Source organism: Rhamphochromis longiceps, linkage group LG12 (genome assembly GCF_057381845.1).
Source record: "Rhamphochromis longiceps isolate RC_006_pf linkage group LG12, R_longiceps_female_GT1.1, whole genome shotgun sequence".
NCBI classification, from domain to species: Eukaryota; Metazoa; Chordata; class Actinopteri; order Cichliformes; family Cichlidae; genus Rhamphochromis; species Rhamphochromis longiceps.
The window spans coordinates 35,880,900-35,906,087 of NC_140568.1; the positions used below are offsets into that span (position 1 = coordinate 35,880,900).

The 25,188-nt window shown below is 38.6% G+C and overlaps 1 protein-coding gene across 4 annotated transcripts in view; it reads left to right on the top strand.

The window, feature by feature from the left end:
* Nucleotides 1-18,907, top strand: part of LOC146657785 (transducin-like enhancer protein 4) — a 46,347-nt gene extending 27,440 nt beyond the window's left edge. For 3 of the 4 annotated variants that reach the window (XM_085426107.1, XM_085426109.1, XM_085426108.1), the window contains 13 exons: nucleotides 179-195; nucleotides 4,905-5,027; nucleotides 6,862-6,915; nucleotides 7,005-7,157; nucleotides 8,065-8,197; nucleotides 8,439-8,626; nucleotides 9,965-10,041; nucleotides 10,187-10,436; nucleotides 10,548-10,795; nucleotides 11,002-11,149; nucleotides 13,460-13,610; nucleotides 13,826-13,902; nucleotides 14,704-18,907. In XM_085426107.1, the coding sequence (XP_085282233.1) occupies nucleotides 179-195; nucleotides 4,905-5,027; nucleotides 6,862-6,915; nucleotides 7,005-7,157; nucleotides 8,065-8,197; nucleotides 8,439-8,626; nucleotides 9,965-10,041; nucleotides 10,187-10,436; nucleotides 10,548-10,795; nucleotides 11,002-11,149; nucleotides 13,460-13,610; nucleotides 13,826-13,902; nucleotides 14,704-14,811 (1,727 nt within the window). In that variant the 3' untranslated portion in view covers nucleotides 14,812-18,907. The remainder of the gene's footprint in view (nucleotides 1-178; nucleotides 196-4,904; nucleotides 5,028-6,861; nucleotides 6,916-7,004; nucleotides 7,158-8,064; nucleotides 8,198-8,438; nucleotides 8,627-9,964; nucleotides 10,042-10,186; nucleotides 10,437-10,547; nucleotides 10,796-11,001; nucleotides 11,150-13,459; nucleotides 13,611-13,825; nucleotides 13,903-14,703) is intronic. The other variant, XM_085426111.1, reaches the window with a different exon arrangement.
* The last annotated feature ends 6,281 nt before the right edge of the window (nucleotides 18,908-25,188 follow it).

Sequence of the window (25,188 nt, forward strand, 5' to 3'; positions counted from 1 at the left end):
AATTCCCCACTATCTTCATCAAAAATATCATAAATTCGCCATTAGCTCTCTTTTTGTATCTGTATGTATCTGTTATATGCAGCAGTGTGTGTGTTTGTGTGTTTGCCAGTGTGTTCTTGTGCTTCAGACATTGAATCTGTCATTCTTTTTTTCTATCTCATGCCCTCCGCCCTCTCAGACAGAGACTCAGTCAAGGTAAGTCCTTCCTTTCTTTATTCCCTTTGTTAAAAAAAGAAAAAAAGACATGTTTAGAGCATAGCTTCACTTCTGCTCGCTCAACTTTTCTGTGTCATTTTGTACTTTGAATTATTATTTTTTTTGTTGATATAAAAGGATAGACAGGTTTTGATTTTTATTCATAACGCACACAAAAAGCCTGTCTGTGATGAAATCTTGATGTTGGCTTTAAGGATGTCTATGTGCACGTCTGTGTTTATGTAAAAGAGACTGTTAGAGACTGCCATCAAACTGAAAACAGTTCTGTGACATTTCCAAGATCCTAAATATTTACACATGTAGTATTTGATTTAAAACATTACTGTAAAATGATATTGTTAATATGCTCCCACAAAGCTCCGAACATGTTGGACTGGCGACATGTTCGGGGTGCATCCTGCCGCTTGCCAAATGACAGCTGGGATAGGTTCCAGCCCCCCTGCCACCCTTAATTGGATAAGTGGTTAAGAAAAAGAATGGATGGATGTTCACACAAATGTCCTATTATGAAATTTTATTTTATGCTTGTCAATGTAATTGGAAATGAAAATGACCACACTAAGGCTTAAAGAAAACATTATAAGCTTCTGATCTTATTGTCATTTTCATATTCTTCACTTGTGCTTTGTGTGTAATAAAAATATCAGATATGGGAAACTGGTAACAGCTCGGGAAGAAAAAAACAAAACAGTGTGAAAGAGAAACCCCAAGGTGAGCAGAGAAGAAAGTAGGGGGAAAAAAGCACAGTATGGTTAGTGAAGGAAGGAGGGAGCAGAAAGAGGCAGCGCAACAGATCACTGTTCTATCCAGCGCTTGTAGTAATTAGTCCCTTAAGCGCAGCGTTTTTCCCAAGGCAAACATTTGGTTTGTTGAATACTCAATGAGCAGATTAGCATTTCTTTATACCAGCAGCCTGAGCGCACACACTTTTACACAAACATGCATGAGTTTAGAAGCCTGTGCATGTGTGTGTGTGTGTGTTCTTTGGTGTTTTGGAGTAGGCGGAAACAGGAGGAATGCTCTAACTGGAGGTATGTTTGTTATCTCTTGCCCCCCATGTAGTTTTCTCCTCCTCCACACACACACACATGTTCAAACACACCTGGATGCACATGCACATACGCTCAGAGGTGTAGGCACCATGATGGGAGAGATTAGCAGTGTGTGTGTGTGAGTGTGAGGTCACAAGAACGCTTTGATAGAGATAGAGAGAGGCCAGAATGATGGATGCCTTTCATTAGTGCCCTGTGAGAACACACACACACACACACACACACACACACACACACATGCAGAGCTGCTCTTTGACATGGCGGCCAACAGTCACTTCATGAAACCAATAAGCCCCTTGTCAGTGGTCTGCAGTTGCCTTGGCAACAGTCCACAGAGTACAGTGTGTGTGAATTGCATGAACATCTGTGCCTTAATGTCCTTGGCGTTAGCACCTCACACACTGATAAAGCTACGTGAATGTAAACGCTACTTGTGTGTGTGCTTATGTGTGTATAGACGCCAGTACAGGCAGTCAGTTATGCAGTTACTTTATGGTGTGTTCAAGGACTACAACTTCACAGACCTGATTATGAGTACACATTAATTGCTGGATCAGTGGTCAATGACAATTTTATTTTAATTCTGTGTTTTTAGTGTTTGTGGCTTTTTTTAAAGTCATTTCTGAAATGCCAATTCTCACAAACAGGTTTTCTTTTTTTTAATCACCTTAAGTCAAATTAGACGCGTAGAATCACATAGTAACAATGTAACCATCTTTGTCTGTCTGCGGGATTGTTTTTGTCTTCTTTTTAAAAGAAACAGGAGGAATACATTTCTAATGAGGTCGCTTTCAAGTTTAGACTGACCTTTACAGTTAATCACCTGTTGAAGTATAAATGCAGTGCAGCTTGTAGTTTGTGCGATCGCTACAGTGGTCTTCTCTTTCTATGCTTTTTGTGTTGAATTTTGTCGCTGGTAAACAAGCTGTACAGATGCAGTCTGCTTGTCTTTGTTTATGCCGGGATGCTCTTTAAAAGCTCTGCATACAATGTGCAGTCTGGCTTGCCATGCTGTGTTGGCTGCAGAATAATAAGTGACAAATTGAGCTGAGCAGAGTGAGAGAACTATTAGACAAAATTACATCAAGCCAGAGTTCTAAAGATTTGGGGTTTTTACAGAAATCATTTGTGCAGAGCCCCCTGTGGTCCAGCATAGAAAAAGACATATTCGTTTATAAATTCGCAATTCTTCGATCTGTGCAAATTTGCTGATGACGTCAGAGAACAAGAACGTTCCTCGTAGTTTAAATAGTTTAAAACTGAAAGGCTGGTTTTGAATTTATAGCATAAATATGGACACTCTGTGAGGTAAATCTACCCTTAGATCTAGATAAATTGGACTTACTTGGGCAATGTGATTATCACTAAAATGTCTCTGAACAAAGAAGCTGTTTCTTTGGAGAACAATATGAGAGGATTTACACATTTACACACATTTTTCATGCTGCACATGGGGAAGTTCTGTGTTTTTGTGCATGTTAATGACACAGGGTTTTCAGATAGCATGCTATTTAGTATTTTCTGTGATAAAGTTTGGCAATAATTTGATTGAACAAGTGGCTCTGTGTGTAATCTCTATAAAAACATATCTTCTTATAAATATGCAGTTTGTAAGTAAAATGTATGATTTTTGGCACCTGGAACCTTTCTGGCTTCCATCTGGTCGTCTGCTTGTAGCTCTAATCCTGAGCAGGATTTGGTTGCATCTAGTTAAACAGTCTCTGTGGAGAGCAAAAGAAAAAATACATTTGCTCAAATGCAATCTTTAAAAAGCTTAGTCTTTTTATTGCCTTTACTGTACCTAAAGTCTTGTGTGTCCACTGGCTACACCAGAAACCCCTCAAAATTGACCTGTTGCTCCCAGTGGAAGACTAGAAGCGGAAGACAGACAAAGTTAGATTTTTTGGAAAAGGTGTCAGACTCGGGTGCAGCAACTTCTCAGTGTCAGACTGCATTTGAACTGGATTTGAACTCTATTTTTATAACCCTGAGATGCACCCCAAACATCCACGCTGAACATAAATTTACAATGCCTAACAACGGCATAGTAACCTCATCCTGGACGTCCGTGCTCCTAATTACCCGAGAGACACTAGGGAGCGAGACTGTTTGTAAAGCTGAAAAATACAAAACACTCGAGGTTGCAGATATCATTATCAGGACCTGCAGAATCAATTTGAAATGGGAGGCAAATATAATTATGATGTGAATGAAAATGAATACTCTCACTCAACCACACCTCAGAGGTCCTCACGTTCATAATGCTCGTGCTGTCGGCAGCGCCTTCATTTGTCTCTGCGGCAGAATTAATTTGCTTTGATGTTTTTGAAAGAGCTAATTTGCAGGCTAATTAATCTAATCAGTCTGGAAATAGAGCGACACAGAGTCAGGGGCTCATTTTGCCTCGTCTCACTCAAGACGAGACACACACCTGTACACACACTGACTCCTTAACACTGTTTGCACATATGGAGTACTAAAATGTAAACAGGTACAAGTGCTGCCTGAGCAGCACACTCACGCACACAGACACACACACACACAGTCAACCCCTCACTCCTCCCCCACAGAATCTTTGTCATCAACACTTGCAGCACGGCAAAGGGCAGCGGAAAGGTTACAAGCGTGAGTTAGTGGAAAGGTCGAGCTAAAGGTCCTGCTTTATTTTTCTTCTCTGTCCATCGTCTGCTGGGTAAGAAGGACCTCCCAATGAGTGAGAGAGAGAGAGAGAGAGAGAGAGAGAGAGAGAGAGAGAGAGAGAGAGAGAGATCAGCAGAGGCAGGCAGAGCTGGAGGGGAAATGTTTAACTGACCTTATTTTGATCCTTGAAGATTAATCCTTCAGTAATGGTATTTAAAGGATGCCATATTTGATTAAGAAAGAGAGACGTCAGCCAAGCCCTCCCCGTAAAGCTGCGATGTTGTAGTCAAACTGTCAAGGCTGCAGTGCTGCTTTTGTATTGTGTGATACAGTAAAAAGGAAATTGTTTTGACAGCCAGGGGATATTTTAAAAGCGATACAGAAATCTAGCCGCGGCGTACGTTGTGTCTGCACCGCTCAGCTTTGTCTTTTTGCTCAGATTGTTGACTGACCGCATGGCTCTCAACACATTCCAAGTTTCTTCTAGCGGTAAAAGCTGCAGCGTACATATTTCCTATCAGTCTGTCCTGGGTAAGATTAGTAATTTATCTCAACTTTTTTTGCCTTTGATAATCACATCTTCTTCAGTGGAGCTTGGATGATTCTTTCTGTGTCCATTTGGTTTGGGTTTCACATCCCAGAAAATGTAACCTAATCTTTAAATGTATGTTTTTGTTGAATACAAACAAATGTAATTTTATATTAATTTTCCTTCTGTCCGGAAGTGTGTTTTGTTGCTATTAGCACAAGTTTGAGTTATATGTGTTTCTGGAATTCAATGTCAATGGAAATGAATGATTTTCTATAGCAAAAACCGTTGCTCTAATAGCTATTTTCCACACATGTTTGAGCTAGAAAACGGGCCTGTTCTTATCTGATTCTGCCTGATTTCTGATTTTATTATGATTTTCCAGTGCAGGGTTTATGTACTTTACAAACAAAAAAGATCAGTTTTAATCAGCTTCAGTTAAGTAAATGGTTGTTTTTTTCTTCCAGAGCTCATCTGTCTCTCCATCAGCCAATTTTCGAACTGGAGAGAAGCATCGAAGTTCAAGCGATTATTCCTCTGACAGCAAAAAACAGAAGACAGATGATAAGGAGCTGACCTCCACACGCTATGTGAGTGAATATGCTAAAATGAATAGTTTTTGAGCTGCGGAGAAGATTTATTATCAAGCTCATTAGAAAGGATTAGGGACAGGGAGAGCTCAATTATTCAGTTCTCTTGTGATTACATGGCCCTGTACTGTCATATCTACAGTAACTACACTTTTTTGTCTAAATGAAGTAAACTGAGATTATTTGTTCTTTATTTCAGAGATGAAATTAGGAGAGATGCTAGAGACTTGTAGAAACATGGCGCACCAAAGGTCTTTGAACCAAGGATGATGCAGTTTATGGCCTGTAACTCAGTCAGATGACCCACTGGGATGCTTCTAGTGAATCCATTTTGACCAGTATATTTAACAAATGGCGTGTAGCCTGTGAGCTAGTTCAGGCAGGCAAGTCACATGCTGTACACATGGAACACCCCTCACTCACATCATGTTATATACCAACCATACCTGTTTCAAACCTTACCACCCCACAAATGCCACCTTTAGCCGCTTTGTTAGGTACAACTGCTCAGCTGCATGTTAATTCAAATATCTGATCTGACCAATTACAAGTCAGTAACATGCAGACATGGTCAAGATGACCCGCTGAAGTCTAAACCGGGCATGTTTGCTTGTCTTATGAGTCGCAACATTTGAATGGCAGGGTCAGAATATGGCACCAATGATGTGAAAGCATTGACCCATTCCACCTTGTATTAATGGTTCAGGCTGCTGTTAGTGTAATGGTATGTGGTTAATATTTTCTTGGCAAACTCTGCCCCTCAGTAGCAAATAGGCATTGTTTAACCCTCTAAAGCCTAACCTGTCACTGGTGTTAGACAGGTAACAGTTGCTTTCTAAAAGCAAGGACTATGCGCTTTTCAGTGATATTAGGGTCATTACGGTAATCCCACGCGTCGCAGCACCATTGAAGTTTGGTTGAAACAAGACAGAGTGAGTGGTTTGATGGTGCTCTACAGAAAACAGACATCTTATCAGGGATTTGGGTTCATTTTATTGCTTTGTTTTTCCTGTTTTCTGTGTTATTTGTGGCGCCCCGCATGGGATTACTGTAAAGCACAGAGTTGCTGCTTTCAGCAACCACTGGAATTTTCTGATTGGTTCAAGAGTTACGGTAGTTTGATCTAAAAGTTTGATGCCCCCATTGGTTTTAATGGGTTAAACAGCTTACCTTGGTATTGTTGTTGACCGTGTCTATCCATTTATGACTAGAGTGTACCCATCCTCTCGCTGCTTCCAGTAGGATAATATACCATGCCACAAAGCTCAGATCAAAGTGTTTTCTTCATGACAGTGAGTTCACTGTAATCAAATGGCCATTTGACGTGGTGGAGATTCACATCATGGACGTACAGCTAACAACTGTTTGTTGCTATCATGTCAACATTGACCCAAATCTCTGAGGAATATTTTTAGCACCTTTTTGAGTCTATTTCATGAACCATTACATCAGTTCTGAAGGCAGAAGAGTCCAACCCAGTATTAGCAATGTGTACCTAATGATGCCCATCAGCAAATATAACACATGTGGGGTGTGGCCTCAGACTTCTTCTGCTAAAATATATTATTACACTATTTTATGGTCTTCTCTCACAATGAGGGAACTACTTGCTTGTACATGAATTTGTTATTAGGTGTTGAGTTCAATAAACTGATTCTGATTTGTGTTCATATAATAAAAAGATTTAAATAAATGTAAAAAAAAAAGTGGACACAGACATGAGCACACACACTTTTCAACAAAGAATAATTTGCTTGTTGCCTATTCTCAAATCTACATTCTGGGAGGTCTATTTTATTTACCTTTGTATGGTCCTTGTTTGTGTTTGACCCAGGAAAGTGATGGAGAAAAGAGTGATGACAACTTGGTTGTCGACGTCTCCAACGAGGTACAAAATATTACCTGCACACTACCAGTCTACCATCCTGTGTGTTACCTGTTGAGAAAATGTGAATTGTTTCGGTTTAATGCTTACAGGATCCAGTGTCTCCCCGAGGAAGTCCTGCACACTCTCCTCGGGAGAATGGGTTGGACAAAAGTCGCCTGTTGAAGAAAGACCCACCACTGAGCCCTTCCTCAATTGCTTCTTCCAGCAGCACACCTTCCTCCAAGTCTAAAGATATTAATATGGTGAGTCATTTGTGTAGCCTCCTTTTCATTTAATTTCTTTCAAGAAACCCTCTAAATAAAGGGTTAAACAATGCTTATTTGCTTCTGTAAAAATGATCAAATAGTAAATCTGGCAAACTGTAAACCACATGAAAGATGTAAGATAAAATCCAAGAGATAAAGGCAAGGCAAGGCAAGTTTATTTGTATAGCACAATTCAACAACAAGGTGATTCAAAGTGCTTTACAGAGACATTAGAAACAAGAACAAATAAAAAGCATGATTTAAAATTGAATAAAACAAGCAAATAAACTAACTAACTAATTAACAAACAAACAAACAAACAAACAACAGTATATAAAATCAAAACAGATAAAATCAGAACAGTAGATAAAATCAGTAGTTAAATGTAAGTTTTGAAATTTAAGCTTAAAGTGTGGATTTGGTGCTTTATTCAAATGCAGCTGAGAACAGGTGAGTCTTCAACCTGGATTTAAATAAACTGAGTGTTTCAGCTGATCTGAGGCTTTCTGGGAGTTTGTTCCAGATATAAGGAGCATAAAAGCTGAATGCAGCTTCTCCGTGTCTGGTTCTGACTCTGGGAACTGATAAAAGACCGGATCCAGATGACCTGAGGGATCTGGATGGTTCATACTGGGTCAGGAGGTCATTGATGTATTTTGGTCCTAAACCATTCAGAGCTTTATAGGCCAGCATCAGAACTTTAAAGTCTATCCTCTGACGGACAGGACACTATTCGACATTTTTATAGAATATCAATTTAATGAGTCTTAGAATAAACTGACGCATGAATGCTCCTGCACTGTTATTATATTTGGAAAAAAAAGCATAAAGATTTATTTCCATGTCTTTCACCTCTGAAACCCTTCTGTATGTAGAAATCTTTCTTTTTTAATTTTTCTGGTAGAATGAGAAGTCAACAACTCCCGTGTCCAAGTCCAGCACTCCCACATCCCGCTCTGAAGCCCCCACACCCAGCAGTGCCTCCACCACAGGCCTGAGGTCTGCACCCAGTAAATCATCAGGAGTTGAGGCACTGAGTAAGTGTTGCAAGCATAACATAAAACATCTCTGCCTGCATCTGTCAGATATGACTCAGTGCAAATACATAAGTATATGTTTTTGAAAACTTAAAAAAAAAGCCTATTACCATAGACTAGCTTAACAAAAAACTCTGTATTTAAGACTAAACCTTTGCTTTAAAGCAAAAAAATAACCTTTGTACACCACAGTTGAAAAAGATAGATGTTTGCGTCACAATCTGGCTGTCTTGTTTTGTAGCTCCTGGTCTTCGCACACCCCTGGCAGTGCCCTGCTCGTACCCTGGCCCATTCGGAATGGTTCCTCACCCTGGTATGAATGGAGAGCTGAGTGGAACAGGAGCAGCCTACACTGGCTTGCATAACATTTCCCCACAGATGAGTGCAGTGGCCGCGGCCGCTGTGGCAGCCTACGGACGCACACAAGTGGTACCTGAACACTCACAGATGCATGCAGACAGCAGACGTAAACATTAGCTACCTATTCTGTCAGTGTTAAAAATGTACTTTAAAGACAAAAATGATTTAGTGGAAAACAACTAATATTGTGATGTTTGGGGATTCTAATAATTAGTCAATTTTTTGCAAGTTATTCTATTTAGGTGCGTTTTTACGACTGTATTTTCAACCGTTTATGTCAGGTGTGAAATGAGAAACTGTCCTAAAATGGTAACCATGTATGAACAAATATTCTCTGTGTGATGACAATCTTTCACCAGGTAGCAGGTAAACAGAGTACCGTTAACTACCATCCCCACTGAAACTATGCAAGCGTTTTTGAGAGATTAAAAACTAAACTGAATTAGAATAAAAGCTAAAAATGGTGGTCTCACCAGGATTTTATTATTATTTTTCAGTTGACTGTTGCTTAAATCTGCTTTGAAATGCTGGCATGTATCTTGTACCAAAAATTTTGATTGGAAATTTACTTCAAGGTAATTTAGGAGTACAACTTCATTAAAAAAAAATGCATTTAGTATTTCAACTTTTAATTAGTTTTAAGATTAATCCCAATGGTATGCTTATGTTCAATTAGTAGGAAAATGCTTAAAAATATTGTGCAAAAAAAGAAATGAAAACTGTTCATGGCGATGGTTGAGGAGGTTGAAGCAGGGCAACATGTGGTATTTACTCAACTAATGAGTTGATGAGCAAAGCAAAACCTGCAGCTAAGGAGTGTGGACAAGGTAGAGCATAAAGACTGAACTGTTTCTGACGTTATTATAACCACATATCATGATTCACAAAAAAAATGTAATCGCAGCCATTGAAAAATCTCCTGCCTCTAGAGCACACTTACCAGGATTTTCCAATAATGCAAGAACAGGCGAGGGCACTTGTTTCTAATTTGACATGCTATTTATAAAAAAAGTCCTTCTCTTAATTAATTTTAATCCTCCTGTTAATTCAAAACACCTTGATGTCTGGCAATTAATTCCTACTGGGTATCTGTAATAACCCAACATAAACAGTGGGAAAATCACTTAGGTTAAGTCTAGACTTTTCTGAGAGAGAAAATAATTTCCACATCAGAGTGTTTTTTAAAAACACCTACTTGCGCTTGGTTTCTGCTTGAGTCATAGCTGGGATTAAAACTGATCGTTTGTTAATTTTATAAATGAGGTCGCTGGATGTAAAAACACACTTCCTTTCCTGTCATGTCACTATAAATGCCTTCCTGCCCTGCACACCTGACTTCATTCGAGTCTTCTATTTGTTTAAGCATTTTTGTATATTTTAAAAACGTCTCACTCTTGTGTTCTTTAGGTAGGATTTGATCCTCACCACCACATACGTGTTCCTGGACTTCCTCCTAACCTGTCGGGCATTCCTGGTGGAAAACCGTAAGTCTTTTTTAGTCTTTCTTAAATGGCATAATCATACTGAGAAAGTTCACAGAAACACACATATATTCCCCTCTGCTTATGTTTTCTTACTTTTCTCTCATCACCCTTTATCACCTCACACGACCCTTTTATTTTGCTTCAGAGCTTATTCCTTTCATGTGAGCGCTGACGGACAAATGCAGCCTGTGCCTTTTCCTCCGGATGCACTGATCGGCCCTGGTATCCCGCGCCATGCTAGACAGATCAATACTCTCACCCACGGGGAGGTGGTGTGTGCCGTTACCATCAGTAACCCTACACGTCACGTTTATACCGGCGGCAAGGGCTGTGTCAAGGTGTGGGATATCAGTCACCCGGGCAACAAGACCCCTGTTTCCCAGCTGGACTGCCTTGTGAGTTCAACACATTGGTCCTCATGTAACATACTTTTAGAATACCACTTTTACAGCCACTAGTTGCTTGCATGTATACATTTCAATGACAGTTCTTTTTTGGCACATCAGAACAGGGATAACTATATTCGATCCTGTCGGCTACTTCCTGATGGACGAACTCTTATCGTTGGGGGAGAAGCGAGTACTTTATCAATCTGGGATTTGGCTACACCGACTCCTCGGATCAAAGCGGAATTAACTTCGTCTGCACCTGCATGTTATGCTCTGGCCATCAGCCCGGATTCCAAAGTCTGCTTTTCCTGCTGCTCTGATGGAAACATTGCCGTCTGGGATCTTAACAACCAGACTCTGGTTAGGTAAAGAACTGGGGAATGTAATTTAAGGTTATTGAATTATGCTGAAAGAAAAAAAAAAGAGAAAAAAAAAGAACCTGCTATTAAACCAAAACAGCATCACATGTTGGCTACCCATTAGTTTAGTCAAGATGCTGATCTGGTTGATGTCAAGCCAACTTGAAAGAAAAACAGTATTGTTAGTTATGGGTTTGTCTGTTTCTCTGCAGGCAGTTCCAGGGCCACACAGATGGAGCCAGCTGCATAGACATTTCTAATGATGGGACCAAGCTTTGGACCGGAGGTCTGGATAACACTGTCCGGTCCTGGGACCTGAGAGAGGGACGCCAGCTGCAACAGCACGACTTCACCTCTCAGGTACACATTTATACACGTACTGCATCACGTGACTATTGGGAGCGATCATAATGAAGCAGTGTGGAATTTGTTCCACTCCTCCGGCAGCTTTCAGGTGTGTGTTCAGGGTTCAGAAATTTGGGTTTTGCACGGACGTCTATTATTATTTGGTGGTAAAATGTCACAGATGAAAATTGTGCACCCCAGGACAAGTCACTGCCATTTGCAGTTTGTGTGATTACTGTCTCGGGTTTTGATTTATTGCAGTCATTTACAAGCTCAGTTCAGAACATTTAACCCACACTAAAAGCCCGGCTGAGCCCTGTCCTCAAATACTTTTAACACTAATAATATGTGCAGGTAGAATTTAGTTTTTTCCCCCTTGTGAGTAGAAAAGCAGCAATAATAGACCATTACTGCAATTTTCCTGAATAGAGCCATTTCAGTGTGCACATGAGGAGGTGAGTGTGCAGTAAAGAGAGCTCAGAGAGGACAGTCATGGCTGATAGAGTTCATAGGCTTTCCAGTAATGTCAGGTCTAGCCCCACTCCCCCCTGCTACAGCTTGAGCAAATCTGGAACAATTTGACACAGAAAAGAAGTAATGGTTTACCAGTTTTTACAGCTATCAGTTGTATCCTGTGCATGCATTTTGCTCTTCCATGGTGTAAAAAAGGGATTTTTAAAAAACAATAAGGACTTAACTATTCATCTACCTCTTTGTAATGTAAAAGGTTGAGGTATAGGACTATGACATATTTTTGGAACATCTATCTGTGCCCACCTCCAATAGACAGATGCATACCTTACCCTAATATAAGAGATATACTGAGTATTATTTACACAGAATATAGGGAGACATAGCTGTCATTAAAATTAGGGCTGAACGATATATCGCATTTGCGATAATATCGCGACATGATCAAGTGCAATTTTCTAACCGCAAAGGCTGCGATTATACTGCGATTATAAGGCTGTCCAAATTACTACCATATCCCAGAATTCATAGCGCGGCCCAGCCAAACTCCAGTTTCCAGCAATGGCGGCCGCTACTAAGTTTTAAAATTACTCATACTAATCTTTCTGGGTCACAAAATAAACTTTTAACATATTTTCAGGCGAGAAAGTAGTTGTGTAAACATCAAATATCTGCTCGGTTTATCAAGATATCCCATATTTGCAAAAGTGCTTCGACGTTTTCAGAGGCGTCTGCTACCCACCAGCTCGACAGCTAGCCGGGAGCTCGAGGATTACTGATGCGGCCGAGAACGGCACAACTCCCGGCACATCATTTTCAGATCACCGCGGAGTTTCACTGCTCGGGTTAAACGTAATATATAAGTCACTTAGACAACCTAAAAATGTTATTGTTGGGCTTTTTTCAGTGTTTTGTTTGTTCGTGAGTAAATCGGTTTGGCTGAGATTAAAGTTATTAGATTAGATAAAATAAAACTTTATTAATCCCCCGGGTGGGTTCCTCCTTGGTTTTCACACAGCTGACTAAACGTCAAACAGAAAACTTATTAAACAGAAGTATGAGACAGTCGAGAATTTACACCAGTGTCTGGTTATATTTTAGATAGCAAGAAGCAGACGGCCGAGTTTATTAAACTCCACCGAGACAGCGGTGACGCTAATCAGAACTAGCCTTCTGATTAGCTAATCAGAAGGCTAGACCGTCCAATTTCACGCCTTTAAACTTTAAAGGCGTGTTTGTGTGTGTGTTTATACAATTGCTATTATGTTTGCACTTTATGTGTAATGTTACTGACTGCAGAGATCAGTAAGATGTGTGTATTTTTTATTTATTAGTTTTATTTATTTAATATTATTTTTTAATTGAATGACTGTCTAGTAGTTCACAGATGTCGAAAAACTGAGTGTGGTAAAGCCACTGATTTTTTTTTATGTATATTTCTGCAATCTGCACATTGTACTGACTTTCATTTTAATGTTTACACCAGGGTTCCTTGTCAGCACTTTATGCTCAGATGTTTGTAAGCTAAAAATAAACTATTGTGTATGTTCAAATATACTGTTGTGATTGAAGAAGTTAAATAAAAATGTCAGTCATCAATTCATGCATCACCTCATGTCATCATAACAGAGGTCTGTCTTCCAGGAAAGAACAGTTTAAAATTAATGTAATATAGTATTGGCCATACTATATGATGTATTGCTTGTCTTTGTTTAATAATACAGAAGACAAAGACCTTAAAAAATAATCGCATATCGCATCGCAATCGCAATATTGGGGCAAAAAATCGCAATTAGATTATTTTCCATAATCGTTCAGCCCTAATTAAAATGGGTATGTTGGTGTTGGCTGCAGATATTCTCACTGGGATACTGTCCAACGGGAGAGTGGCTGGCAGTTGGGATGGAGAACAGTAATGTGGAGGTGTTGCATGTCACCAAACCTGACAAATACCAGCTCCACCTGCATGAAAGCTGTGTGCTGTCACTCAGATTTGCGCACTGTGGTAAGCATAAACAACTTTATTAAAATGATTGTTGTCACCAGTATTTTGCAACATGAAATGAATATATGTGCCAGGTCTTGAGATGTTAACGATGAGATAATGGTTTAGCACCTGAGCGAGCAAATTAACCTTCACTTAAATAATTTACTTTGGCTTTTAAAGATTTAAAGCGTTTTTCGTTGCCGTAGACTAATGCAGTTGTCGATCCTCTGCAGGGAAGTGGTTTGTAAGTACAGGAAAAGACAATCTGCTAAATGCATGGAGAACCCCATATGGAGCCAGCATATTCCAGGTAAGTGGGCAAGAACACAACCATGGATGAAAGGCAACTGAGAGGCCAAGTGCAGCACAGCGTAATAGCCAAGAGTTATGGATTTTAGAGAAATAACCCAGGTAGAGATATCAAACACCGCTTTTGCTCACTGATTGTAAAGTTTAGCTATCAGGGTTCTATATAGAGGACCCAAGAGTATGACACAAAAGACAGATGGTAAAAAGCAAAAGATGAGCTTTAGTCACACAAGGAGATTCAAGGTTATAAAAAAACAAGCACAAGGAGCAGCTGATGCAGAATCCTGGGCACTTACCGTTATTTCTAAAAAAAAGACATACATTGGGACTAATCTGGTGCAAAACGGAATTGAGCAGCAGAACACCAAAGAGCTAAAGCGCTAGGTAATGTGAGACTGGGAGTAGCCTGCTGATGGGGCTGATTAGATGAATGAAAACATATGAGAGGAACAGGTGATGCAGCAGGTGGGAAAGTGAAGCAGGTGAGAATCAATTATGGGAATGAATAAACTGGACTGAATGAATTACTAGATTAAAAACAAAAAACACGCAAGTGGGGGTGTTATTTCTTATTTTTAATAAAGAAAAATAAGAACTCTTAACAAGTAATTCTTGGGTATTCCTTGGATGAAATTACTTTCCTAATGAAAATACAACAGTCTATATGACTGAACTTTTGCAGCTATTGTGAATTCAACAACCTTCTGTGTCTTTACAATAACAAGAAAGTCGTGTGTCTGCGTAGCCTTCATCTTTCTCACCCTTTTTATACATTTTCTTGCATCTTTTATTCCCCCGACAGTCAAAAGAATCATCCTCTGTGCTGAGCTGTGACATCTCCATTGATGATAAGTACATTGTGACGGGATCAGGAGATAAGAAGGCAACTGTCTATGAGGTCATCTACTAATAGCTGTGCTTGTTAAACAAGAAGGCCATCCTTCCATCCAACCGTGAGGTCTCCTTCATCTGTGTAAATTTTTTTATGTGTATAGGATAAACCTAAAAGGAACAAACCAAACATTTTCTTGGACCATGACTTCCTGACCTTCTGGCTAGTCGAGGATCAAAACCAACAAGCGGACCCAAGCACAGATCTTTTTTTTTTCCTTTTGACTTTGTGTTATTGTGAGGATGAGTGAATGCTGTTGGGCTGTTAACATTCCTTTATGTTACTTTTCACTTAAGCCTCTTATATCATTTTTCTTTTTTCAGTGTGTAGACTGTAAAACAAGCATGACTGTTCACATACATACTAATCTGCCTGTGTACTTTATACATACATGGAGGCTAAAATGTATGCAAACTAGGTGGCAGATCAGAGCCGTAGTGCTTCTGGGCTACTCTGGAATATCAACAGCCAACCTGCACACAACTAATGCTGATGGTGTAAATAAAGGGGCAACAATTTGGTTACTTTTTTGCCATTTATATTGCCATGTGTTTTGAGTCTGCAGCTGAGCTTTCTTCCCATTTTGACATCCCCTCATTATTTCTGTGCTTAACTGCATCCTGCAGATGTGTCGCCTTAATTGTGACGATGGCACATTCATCCAAAGGGTGCAGGACACACAAAAATATAGCACTTGCGCACATGTGAATGGGTTTTTCAAGCAAATATATCAGAGGCTCCGTTTTTTAAATGGTATCGAAATGTGAGACAGTATATTCATCTTTAATTGGTTAGTTATGGCTTGAATTCATGTACAGTGTGTTATTTCAACACACTGATTTTTCCTTCTTTGGGCTATGAATATATACACCTTTTTATTTTTATTTTAAATAACAGTAAGAAAAAGCTTCCACCTGTGAAAAACATCAACAAATTTCATAACAATCTATCTAAAAAGGTTGTGTCAGACCCGCTTAAAATAGTATTGTCCATCAAGAATTAGTTTAGAATAGTTTCTTATTAAACATGTTCATATATTCAGTTTTTTTTAGAGATAAGATCAATAAGACTTTCTGAATGCTAGATGCAGCCAGGAGGACTTAAGCCTGGCTCAGATTAGTATGGATACTCAACTATGCCTACTACAAGATATCTGGTCATTGCTGTGAGATTTTCAGGCAACAAGGATTTACACCTAAAAATATCTGATAAAGGAACACTGCATATGAATATGCAAAATTTGGAGACAAGGGATGATATTTCAGGTACCACAAGCTTTCCGGTTACCATGTGTAGTTAGAATTGATCTATTACTCTGAGGAGACACTGGTTGCATATACATAAAAGTATCCTATTAAATACAATCTAGAAACTACTAGCTGTAGTCTAATGAGATAATGATCATGGTTTTTGTTTTCATTGTATTTATTAGCTTCATTTGTAATTAATGGCTATACTGGATGGTCCAAACTGTTGGCTATTGTTCCATCAGGTGATAAATGAAAGGGTTCCTAGACTAACAGAGTGTAGTGCTGATCTTCTAATCCATTCATTCCCAAACTTAAAAATGTTGCCAAACGATTTGAAATCTTAAAATTTTGTGCGACCAGCCAAAAACAATAATCACAGCTCTCATCAACACATTTTCCCAACAACGATGAGTTAGAAAATACACAAAACATAGGTAGAATAAGCCAGTAACTTAATTCATCAGCTTGACTTTATGAGTATATATATGAGTTCTGGTTATGTTTTAAAATGTAAATATATAAACATAAAATATGATCATAAATACTGTTTGGGGGCGTTTGATTTAGGGCAGGCAAGCCCTTTCAAGACCCAATTGAAATACCTTTGAAGGCCACAAGGAGGCAGCCACAAACGCTTTGGGAAATCACAGCTCTGATCAAAATCTTTGCCAAAAAAAAAGAAAAAGAAGAACTGTTCCTTTAAATACCGTTGTTTGTTTACCTACAGCATCATTTTCTACCTGTGTTCCTGAATTTGTTCTTGTAGTTCAGCTTCTGAGTGAAGTAAGAGCTGTTTGTGTGTGCGCGGGTGTGTGTGTGTTGTATTTATTTCTGTATTTTCGACTCTGTGGGCACTGAACAAACTAACAGAATTGCCCTCAATGCCCTCTCTACTGACTGACTTTTGCACTGTCTCTGTCCCTTAGCTCGGACTTCTCTGGATGCTCGCTGGCTTCCTACTGATAGATTTCAGTAAAACAGATTTATTGGTGTTTGGAGGTCAGTCACTCCAGCCTGGATTTTCTGTTAAAACCTTTGGGAAAAACAAGTGGTCAGCGATGTGGTCTTGATTTGTCTTGGATTTACGTCTGTTGGCTTGTAAAAATAACACAGTGCCTTTACGCTATACTTCTGCCCTCCTTTTGTCCTGCTGCGTTCAGTTACATACGCAGAACTGAAATGTGTCTCCTCTGTGGGAAGTGTTTTTGAGTGTCTTGGAACATTTAAGGATCCTTTTTAATTACAAGGATCATTTATCAACAGTACTGCTGAAATGATCACAAATTTCCAGAACCAAACTTTATTTCAAACACTTGGAACACACTATTGACCAGTGGAGTTAACCAGAAAAAATAACTATTGGAGTTAAAAAGTGTTTATTCTTTGATATTTGTTGCTGTTTTTAAGCTTTAAAAACTTGTTTGTTGCTTGTAATTCATTTGTGTTATTACATAGTTATAACATCAGTCCCACATCACATTAATCTACAGGAATGTAAACACAACACAATAAGTTACTAGCACAGATTTATGTCACCAAGATTCTAACCTATAATCATCCAATCAGGATGGATGCCAGCTTATCCTAAACAGGCATTTTAAACTTTCTTACTAAACCGAACTATCAGGAGGCATATGTTAAACAGTAATAATTTTAAATTGAGTGCCTAAACCCAATCTCTTGGTTTAGCTACTGCCAGTAACTTTTGTTAGGTTAGGTTAGTTTGATATGAGATTTTTACTATTTTGGAGTAATTTGGCAACAAGAAAGACTGATATAGACTTGCTTTGTGGATGTACTAGTAGTGCCTGTCAGAATGAATTTGAAGACTATGAATGAAACTGTTCTTATATTACTCAGATCCATCCTGTACTATTGCTGAATTCATCTATTTCCTTTTGAGGTAAATGACATGTTGCCAGCAACGTATTTCTGTAACTCATTGTTTACGCTTTTTGCTCTCATTTCATGAAATGGGAGGGGGGGAAAAAAGAAATGTGACCACATTTTTTTAACTACTGTAAATGACTGCTTTACTTTGAAAATTGATAAAGCACTCATGCTTAGTGTTAACCTGCCTGAGATCTACCTACCTATCTTATTTTAATAAGGTCTTGATTAGGGATGTACTGATATATCGGCAGATTGTTTTAGGAAAAGAAAAGTTTAAATTAAATACATTATATAGAAGCATGTTGGCTATGTGGCAGATTGAAAGAAAGCCTTGTAATAAATGCACTGATCTGAATACAAAAAGACATTTTACAGTATGGTATGTTGAGCTGACTGGATTTCATACAGGAGAGACTGTATTGAAAATAATTTACTGTTATGGCTGTTTTTTGTTTGTTTTTTTACACAGACACTGTACATTTCGAAGGTGGTTATAAATATGTTTTTTCACATTCCTGTTTGCTAAATTCAGCTATGCTTTCTGATCAAAATGACGATTCATTCACTTTGCTGTCTTGAGTGCTCTTTTGCGCTTTCTGCTCTTGAATGAATAAAATCTGGTGTCACCTCCTTGTACTATCTTCAGTCTTCATCTAGATAAAACATTAAAAAGGAAAAAAAAGGAAATGCTCTTTGGTTGTAGTCGCTGTCATGTCAAGAGTCAAATCTGAATGTTACCATCTTATCTGACTGCTACATGTTAGAAGGCTAACAAGATCTGGCACAGAAATGTTGTTAAACAGTAATGATGTGTAGAGCATTTAGCTTGACTGGCTATAACTTTACTGTAAACATGTAATTATTCGAGCTTACAGCAGAAACTTCCTGTTACTAGTTGAGCTTTTTTCATTCGATACAAAATGCCTTTGCTCTCTTTTTTCTAGTCTGTGCTTGAATTTATTAAATTACTGTGTGGACTGTTTTGTCTGAGCGTCTTTTACTGTTTAAGCTAGAAGTCTGTAGGACTTGTGTATCGTTTAGGTTCTATTTTATTACCAGATAACATAGTTAATTGCAATTAAATTCCCCCCCAAAAAACACATTGTAGTTGCACTGGAAAAGCATCAGAGAAAGTGTAAGATTTATTGCTACATATTGCAGCAAACGTATTAGTGACAAGGATCTGAGAGATTTGGGTTTCTTCTGCCAATCAAGCAAGGGATCTTTCACTTGTTAGGTGAATGTCTATGGAGCTGCTATATTTAACGTATTAGGGACTATGTGAAATATAACAATAAGTAGATTTTCCCTACAATACCTGTGTTGGTGGCACCTTGCACTTTTGTATTGCACTCAGTCTAAAAATATTTTTTTAGATAAAGCAACCTACAATAAGAAAATGTTGTAATTAGTTATACTTGTTAATACTAATGGGCATTAGTATTCCTCACCCCTAACTGTAACTATTCAGTGCAAATGTGAAACCCAGCCACCGCTTGTCTATACATATGCAATGCTGGGATAACTATTTGAGTTAAATTACTAACCCTAACCTGGAATGTCAATCAAGAAATACTGGTCTGCACTATTGTACTGTTTTTTTCTGGTGAAAAATAAACAGTCAGGGAATTCCAGATGAGTGAACATCCTGTGTATTACTTTTGGTTCTCTAAATTGTTCTGATGGATGGACTGAGACTGGAGGACAGTCATTAAAATAGTTTTGGGGTTTCTTCATTTAAAATTGCAAATGTCCAATGTAGACATAATTTTTGTCCATAAATCTATTTCCTTCCATTTATCCAATTCAGGGTTGTGGTTTGAGCCTGTCCCAGCTGTTACTGGGCAACAGGCAAGGTACACCATAGATATATCTTTTAAAAGAATTAGTTGTGTAATGCACTGAGAAAGGTTAACTGACGCGATGTGGGATATACCCAAAGAAAGTGCACTCAAATTGTCAGTTTTGTTGAGTAGATTACATGGGATTGTTTTTATGACATGCAGGTCAATCACTTGTGTCTCATTTTAAACTGAAAATCTAAGCTGCAGTTTGCAGATTGTCTTTTGTTTAACTGATTTAACATTAAATCTACTAAAACAACCTTCCATATATTCCCATCTTTACATTTTGAAACCTGCTTCAGAATCCTCTTTGCACCGAACTGATAGAATTTAATTGAATAAACTGGTCAAATAAAGTATCCAGTGTGTCCACTGTTGCTTAGAAATCCCACATATTCACTGATTTCAAAGTATTCCTAGGACACAACCATCTATGTTCATTTTAAAGTATACTGTGTGCCCAAAAAATATATTTTACCAGAAAAGATCCCGATTTTGACTGGAGTGTGTAGCAGGCCTTCTCTACATCCATATTAAATGAGCTGCGAGAAACAAGGGTTTCGAGTGTTTTAGTGTGGCATTTTAGTGCAAACTGACAGGTCAGCGTCTCACTCTAACCTCCCATTGTGAACGTGCTGTGTTCACACAGTGCACAGCACTGGACTGCTACAGTGGATTAAGTGATCTAAGTGAGGGCTGTGGAGGAGGACGCTCCACCATTACAGTGAATGATACTCCTGTTACAGCTCTCCAACCAGTACTTCACACAGCCAAAAGTGGGAGAGAAGGAGGAAAGGTGGGGATGCAATGTGGGAATGAGCCACCCTACTTCAACATTTTATATTAAGAGCACTTGCAGCATGCAAATTGCCCACTTTCCTGACAGACACAGAAGCTGGATTAAACAAACAGGCCACACAATAGCAACATGGTGTTAGTGTCCACGTGGTGAATCACACTGTTGCTAGATATGGCTCATAAAGCAAGATATACTTTGTAACAAAACTGCATATTTCGATATCTAAAATAGGTATGTTTGTGACCACAGATTTACATTTATTCTCCTTCCAAAAACCGTTAGGATTCCAATAATCCGGGGTAGGCTAAAGGACGGGGCTGACTTTGATCAAGCGAAGGGCCACACACGGGATAACAAAACTGTGGTTACAGGTTTTAGTCTAAATTTTACTAACATAAAAGTAAAATCTGTCTAAATTATATGTTAACATTTAATTTATCACACGTCTTTAAAGTGATATCAGTGATATCACTGCAACCGAGTTAACAAGCTGTGCAGACTCACTGTAGTCATTCACCTCGATTCTGTTTCCAGCCCTTGCACCATATTTGCCCATGTGTGTCATAGTCTGTAGGCATAATGTTCGCAGAGTACCACTTAACAGAATCATTGCAATACTCTGCTGACTTCGCACTGTCAGAATTGCTTTAATCAACTCACTGTTTTACAGCTCTGGCAGTACACTCTCGAAAATCTAGAGGATTATAGTAGCCGAGTGAATATTTACTGCAGTTCCAAACAAAGACTGTGAGGGTGTCCTTCAGGACACAGTTCACTAGAAACACTGTGCAAAAGCTCTGCGATCTACTTAGGAAAAGGGATTCTTTAAGCTAGCATCAGATAATGATGTTTAGCAGGATTAGCATTTTAGCTTTGCATGCTAAAGTTGGAGTTTTTAAACTGAAAGTATGTTGATGCTAATAAATTTTGCATATACTTTGTCAGAAACAAAGTTACTGAACATTTATTTTGTAAATTAATCCCACAGTGATAAATAAAATGAAACTTAAAATTTGAGAAAATTTAAAATTTCTTCTGAGTGTAACAGGCAAGTTCTTAGTTTAGTGACAGTACAGCCAACTGTAGCAACAGTTTCCTGAAAATGAAAAGTTATGGGAGAAATTATATCTCAGTCGGGATCAATCTATTACCAGACAAATTCAGAGTTCTTCTCTGTAAAAACAAAGGACATCAAATGACTTTGCCAAAACCCCACCGAAATGAAACTGTAGATAGATATCAAATAGATAACTGACATTAGCTCAAGATATAAACAAGGTATAAACATATATGCAGACAGATATGACAATAAATGACCCATAAAATAAACTTAAACCATACTAAATCAACTACAATGTCAGCTTTAAGAATTACTCTATGGTTTATTCATTCATATTCAACAATTTATTCAGGCACAAAAGCTCTTATGGTTAACTTTAGCTTTTATTTTCATTTCTTAACAAGCCTCATCATCTGGATCATGTTAAATCTGAAAACAGGGGCAAACTTTAGCAGAAGTCCTTCAAAGTCCAGTGTGTCAGAGGTAGGTTTGGTGGGTGTGTTACGCAGTCAGCAGCAATGTGCGTGCAAACTCTACTGTTTCCATAAGACACTGCATGTGTGTCTTTAGTCTTTTATTTCTCAGAGGACACCAAGTGCACAAAGGATATAGAAATGCCAAAGTTTAGGCTTACTGGGATTATATCAGTGTTATAGTACTGTCTTTTATGGCCATGCATTTGGCCAAATCTTTGACTGTCATATCTGACTTACTAATTTTCATCTTATTCCATTTTCTGCCTTGCCTGTACCGTCACATCTATGAAAAAGATTGGATGAGACTACATAGGAGTCAGCATGTCCATTAACTTATCTGGGGAAGTAAATTTGAGAGTGATTCTGTAATGAGATGACAGATTTGTAAGAAGCTTTATACTTTTGAGCAATTCAAAAGCAGCATTTCTCACAACAGCTGATGCTGCTAACAATTTCCTGCCCTGTTACAGGGTGGACTGATGATTAATTCATATCTCTGCCATCTTAACAAGGTTGTGCTCGTTAGTGGGCGAGAGGGGTGGGCACACTCCGCAGGGCTTTGATATCCTACATTCAAGGCTGTGTCACACATTAATGACTTCTTTGAGCTATGAAACGAGCGTCATTATCTCTTTCCAAAAAGGGAAGGATGAGAGATTTCAGCTCAACTTGTATAAAGACAGGGGAGGAATCAGTCATCATGTACTGACTATGTGTGTGTATGCGTGTATGTGAGACACTTCGGCACAGGAATTGGACCTGGGTCAGAGGATGGAAAAGGTAGATTTTGGTGTGTATAGATCTACATAAACCAATCAAGTTTTGGAGGAAAAACATTTAGCTACATGAGCCGAGGGCAGCACAGTGTAGAGGTTAGCACTGTTGCCACTGTTCCCTGGGAAAGCACAGGTCCTTCTCTGTGTGTTTTCATGTTCTCCTGGTGCCTGTGTGTGTTCTTTCTAGGTAGTCTGGCTTCCTTCCGCAGTCCAAAGACATCCATGTTTGAGTCATTACTGACTTTACATCAACTGAATGTGTGAATGTACGCTATGAAATGAGTTGTCTGTTTTCAAGTGTTAGGCCTGTGACAGACTGACGGTCCATCAAGGGTGTAGCCCACCTCCTCCCTGATAACAGTTGGGATAGGACCCAACCCCCCTGTGACCCTGAATTGGATGAGCATAAGAAAATGGATGGATGGAAGATAACCTTGATATCTCTGAGGATCATATTGCATCTGCATCTTTTAGGGCTGTAATCAAAATCACACCAAAAAAAAAAAAAAAAATCAAAGTTCAACTTATTCAAATATCTGATTTATAACTACCTCAGAAATGATGCCGGAGCATGCTTGAGTGACCTTCCTGTTAGTTGATAAGGTGGGAGAATTTACATCTGTATCATGAGTTGGTTCATGACTTGAAGTATAATTCCAGAATAATTCATTTCAGCTGCTGCTTGAACTGCCATAGAAGTCTAATCACTCGGAAAAAATGAACTGGTCAGGACAAAGTTCAGGCAAAACAAGGATAATGGTGGCTTTTATTCAAATATACCAGTAAGCAATTTCAGTGAGTCAGCATGAGCAGAACCCTGACCCCAGCTCACCTAAATGGAACCAGCTCACCTAATGTTATTATCTGCGCTTTTCTGATTAGACTGTGAAAAAGTAAAAATACCTGTAGCTTTTATGTAAAACCAATTTGCTTGTGTATTGAAATCTTTCAGTGCCCAATCTTTGGATTTGTGCAATATGCTGCCGGCAGGAGGTTAATCATTGTGATTTTGAAATAAATAGCTCAAAAACTGGAGTATCCCTGGATCCATGAAGGGATAAGCTGCAGTACATCTGCATCTGTTTCCTTTAGATCAAAATTTCAATCTGATAGCAGATTTACCACCCAAAACTTTGTGGTTTTAGAGTATAAAACAAATATAATAAAAATATCAGTATTAAAAAATTAATCAGTTTCATGCCTTCTATTTTTTTCCTTTTCATTTGCAATTCAGTCATTTTTCTAAACCTCTCAGCTATCAAAATGTTTTAGCTTTTTCTTTTTTGCTTTACTTTAAAAGAGGCTTTTCATGCCTCTACATCTATTCTGTCACTTCACGGCTGCTGCTGTGAAGAGTTCAAGGGTCACGGAAAAGTAGAGAGAGCTGGATGAGTGAGAGGGTTTAAGTTCACACGGAGAGTGGAGGATTGTATATTCCCTAAGAAAACAGGAGCAGTCATTTGAGTGGAGGTCATGGACATTTCCATGCATACTGATAGAATAGGTGGGAGCGTTGGAGGAGAAAGGCCTCTTAAAACCAAATGAACTAAAAGCTCTTGGTTTGAATGCTCTTCAGCCCGTACTTTACTCTACCTCGAATAAAGCACTCAGGTCAGAAGGGATGCTTTTTGAAGCTTTTAGGCTAACTCCCATTCCCACTTAAAACCAACTTTAGTTCCCATTTCTAAACAAGGCAAGGCCTTTTTCCTGCATTGGTTTCAGTGTTACTTTAGCATGTTGTAAAAGACCAATTTGTGGCCACAGTTTGTGAAATGTTCAGTGCACACCTTTTTAAGAAATTAAAGATGTGCATTCTGAATATGCCATTATTCATGCACATATGAGTCCAGTTCACATTTAAACAAATGCACATTTAATACCAACAGATCAGTTACTTTCCGGCTTTTCTTAAAGAACTGTATATTTTAACCTGCATAATTGTGTGAAAGGCACAGTTCTCTAATATACTAACACTTTTTGTAAAATTACACTGACCGAATACATTTCCTAGACAATTTACCCGATTGAAACGACCACATTATTACTCTAATGATTATCCTAACAATCAGCCAATCTGAAAACGTCCAGTTTTCAACTTAAGCACCTTGAGGGACCAGTTGTTGTGATTTGGTGATATATAAATAGAAATGAATTGAGTCTTCATTTTAAAATTGGATTATTTGTTTTCACAAGGAAGACAGATCCCCAGAGTGTAACTGTGTAAATAATGTACAAGAAGAGTAAGGCAAGCACACACACTCATGTAAGTTCAGCTCAGCTGTAGTGCTTTTAAAATC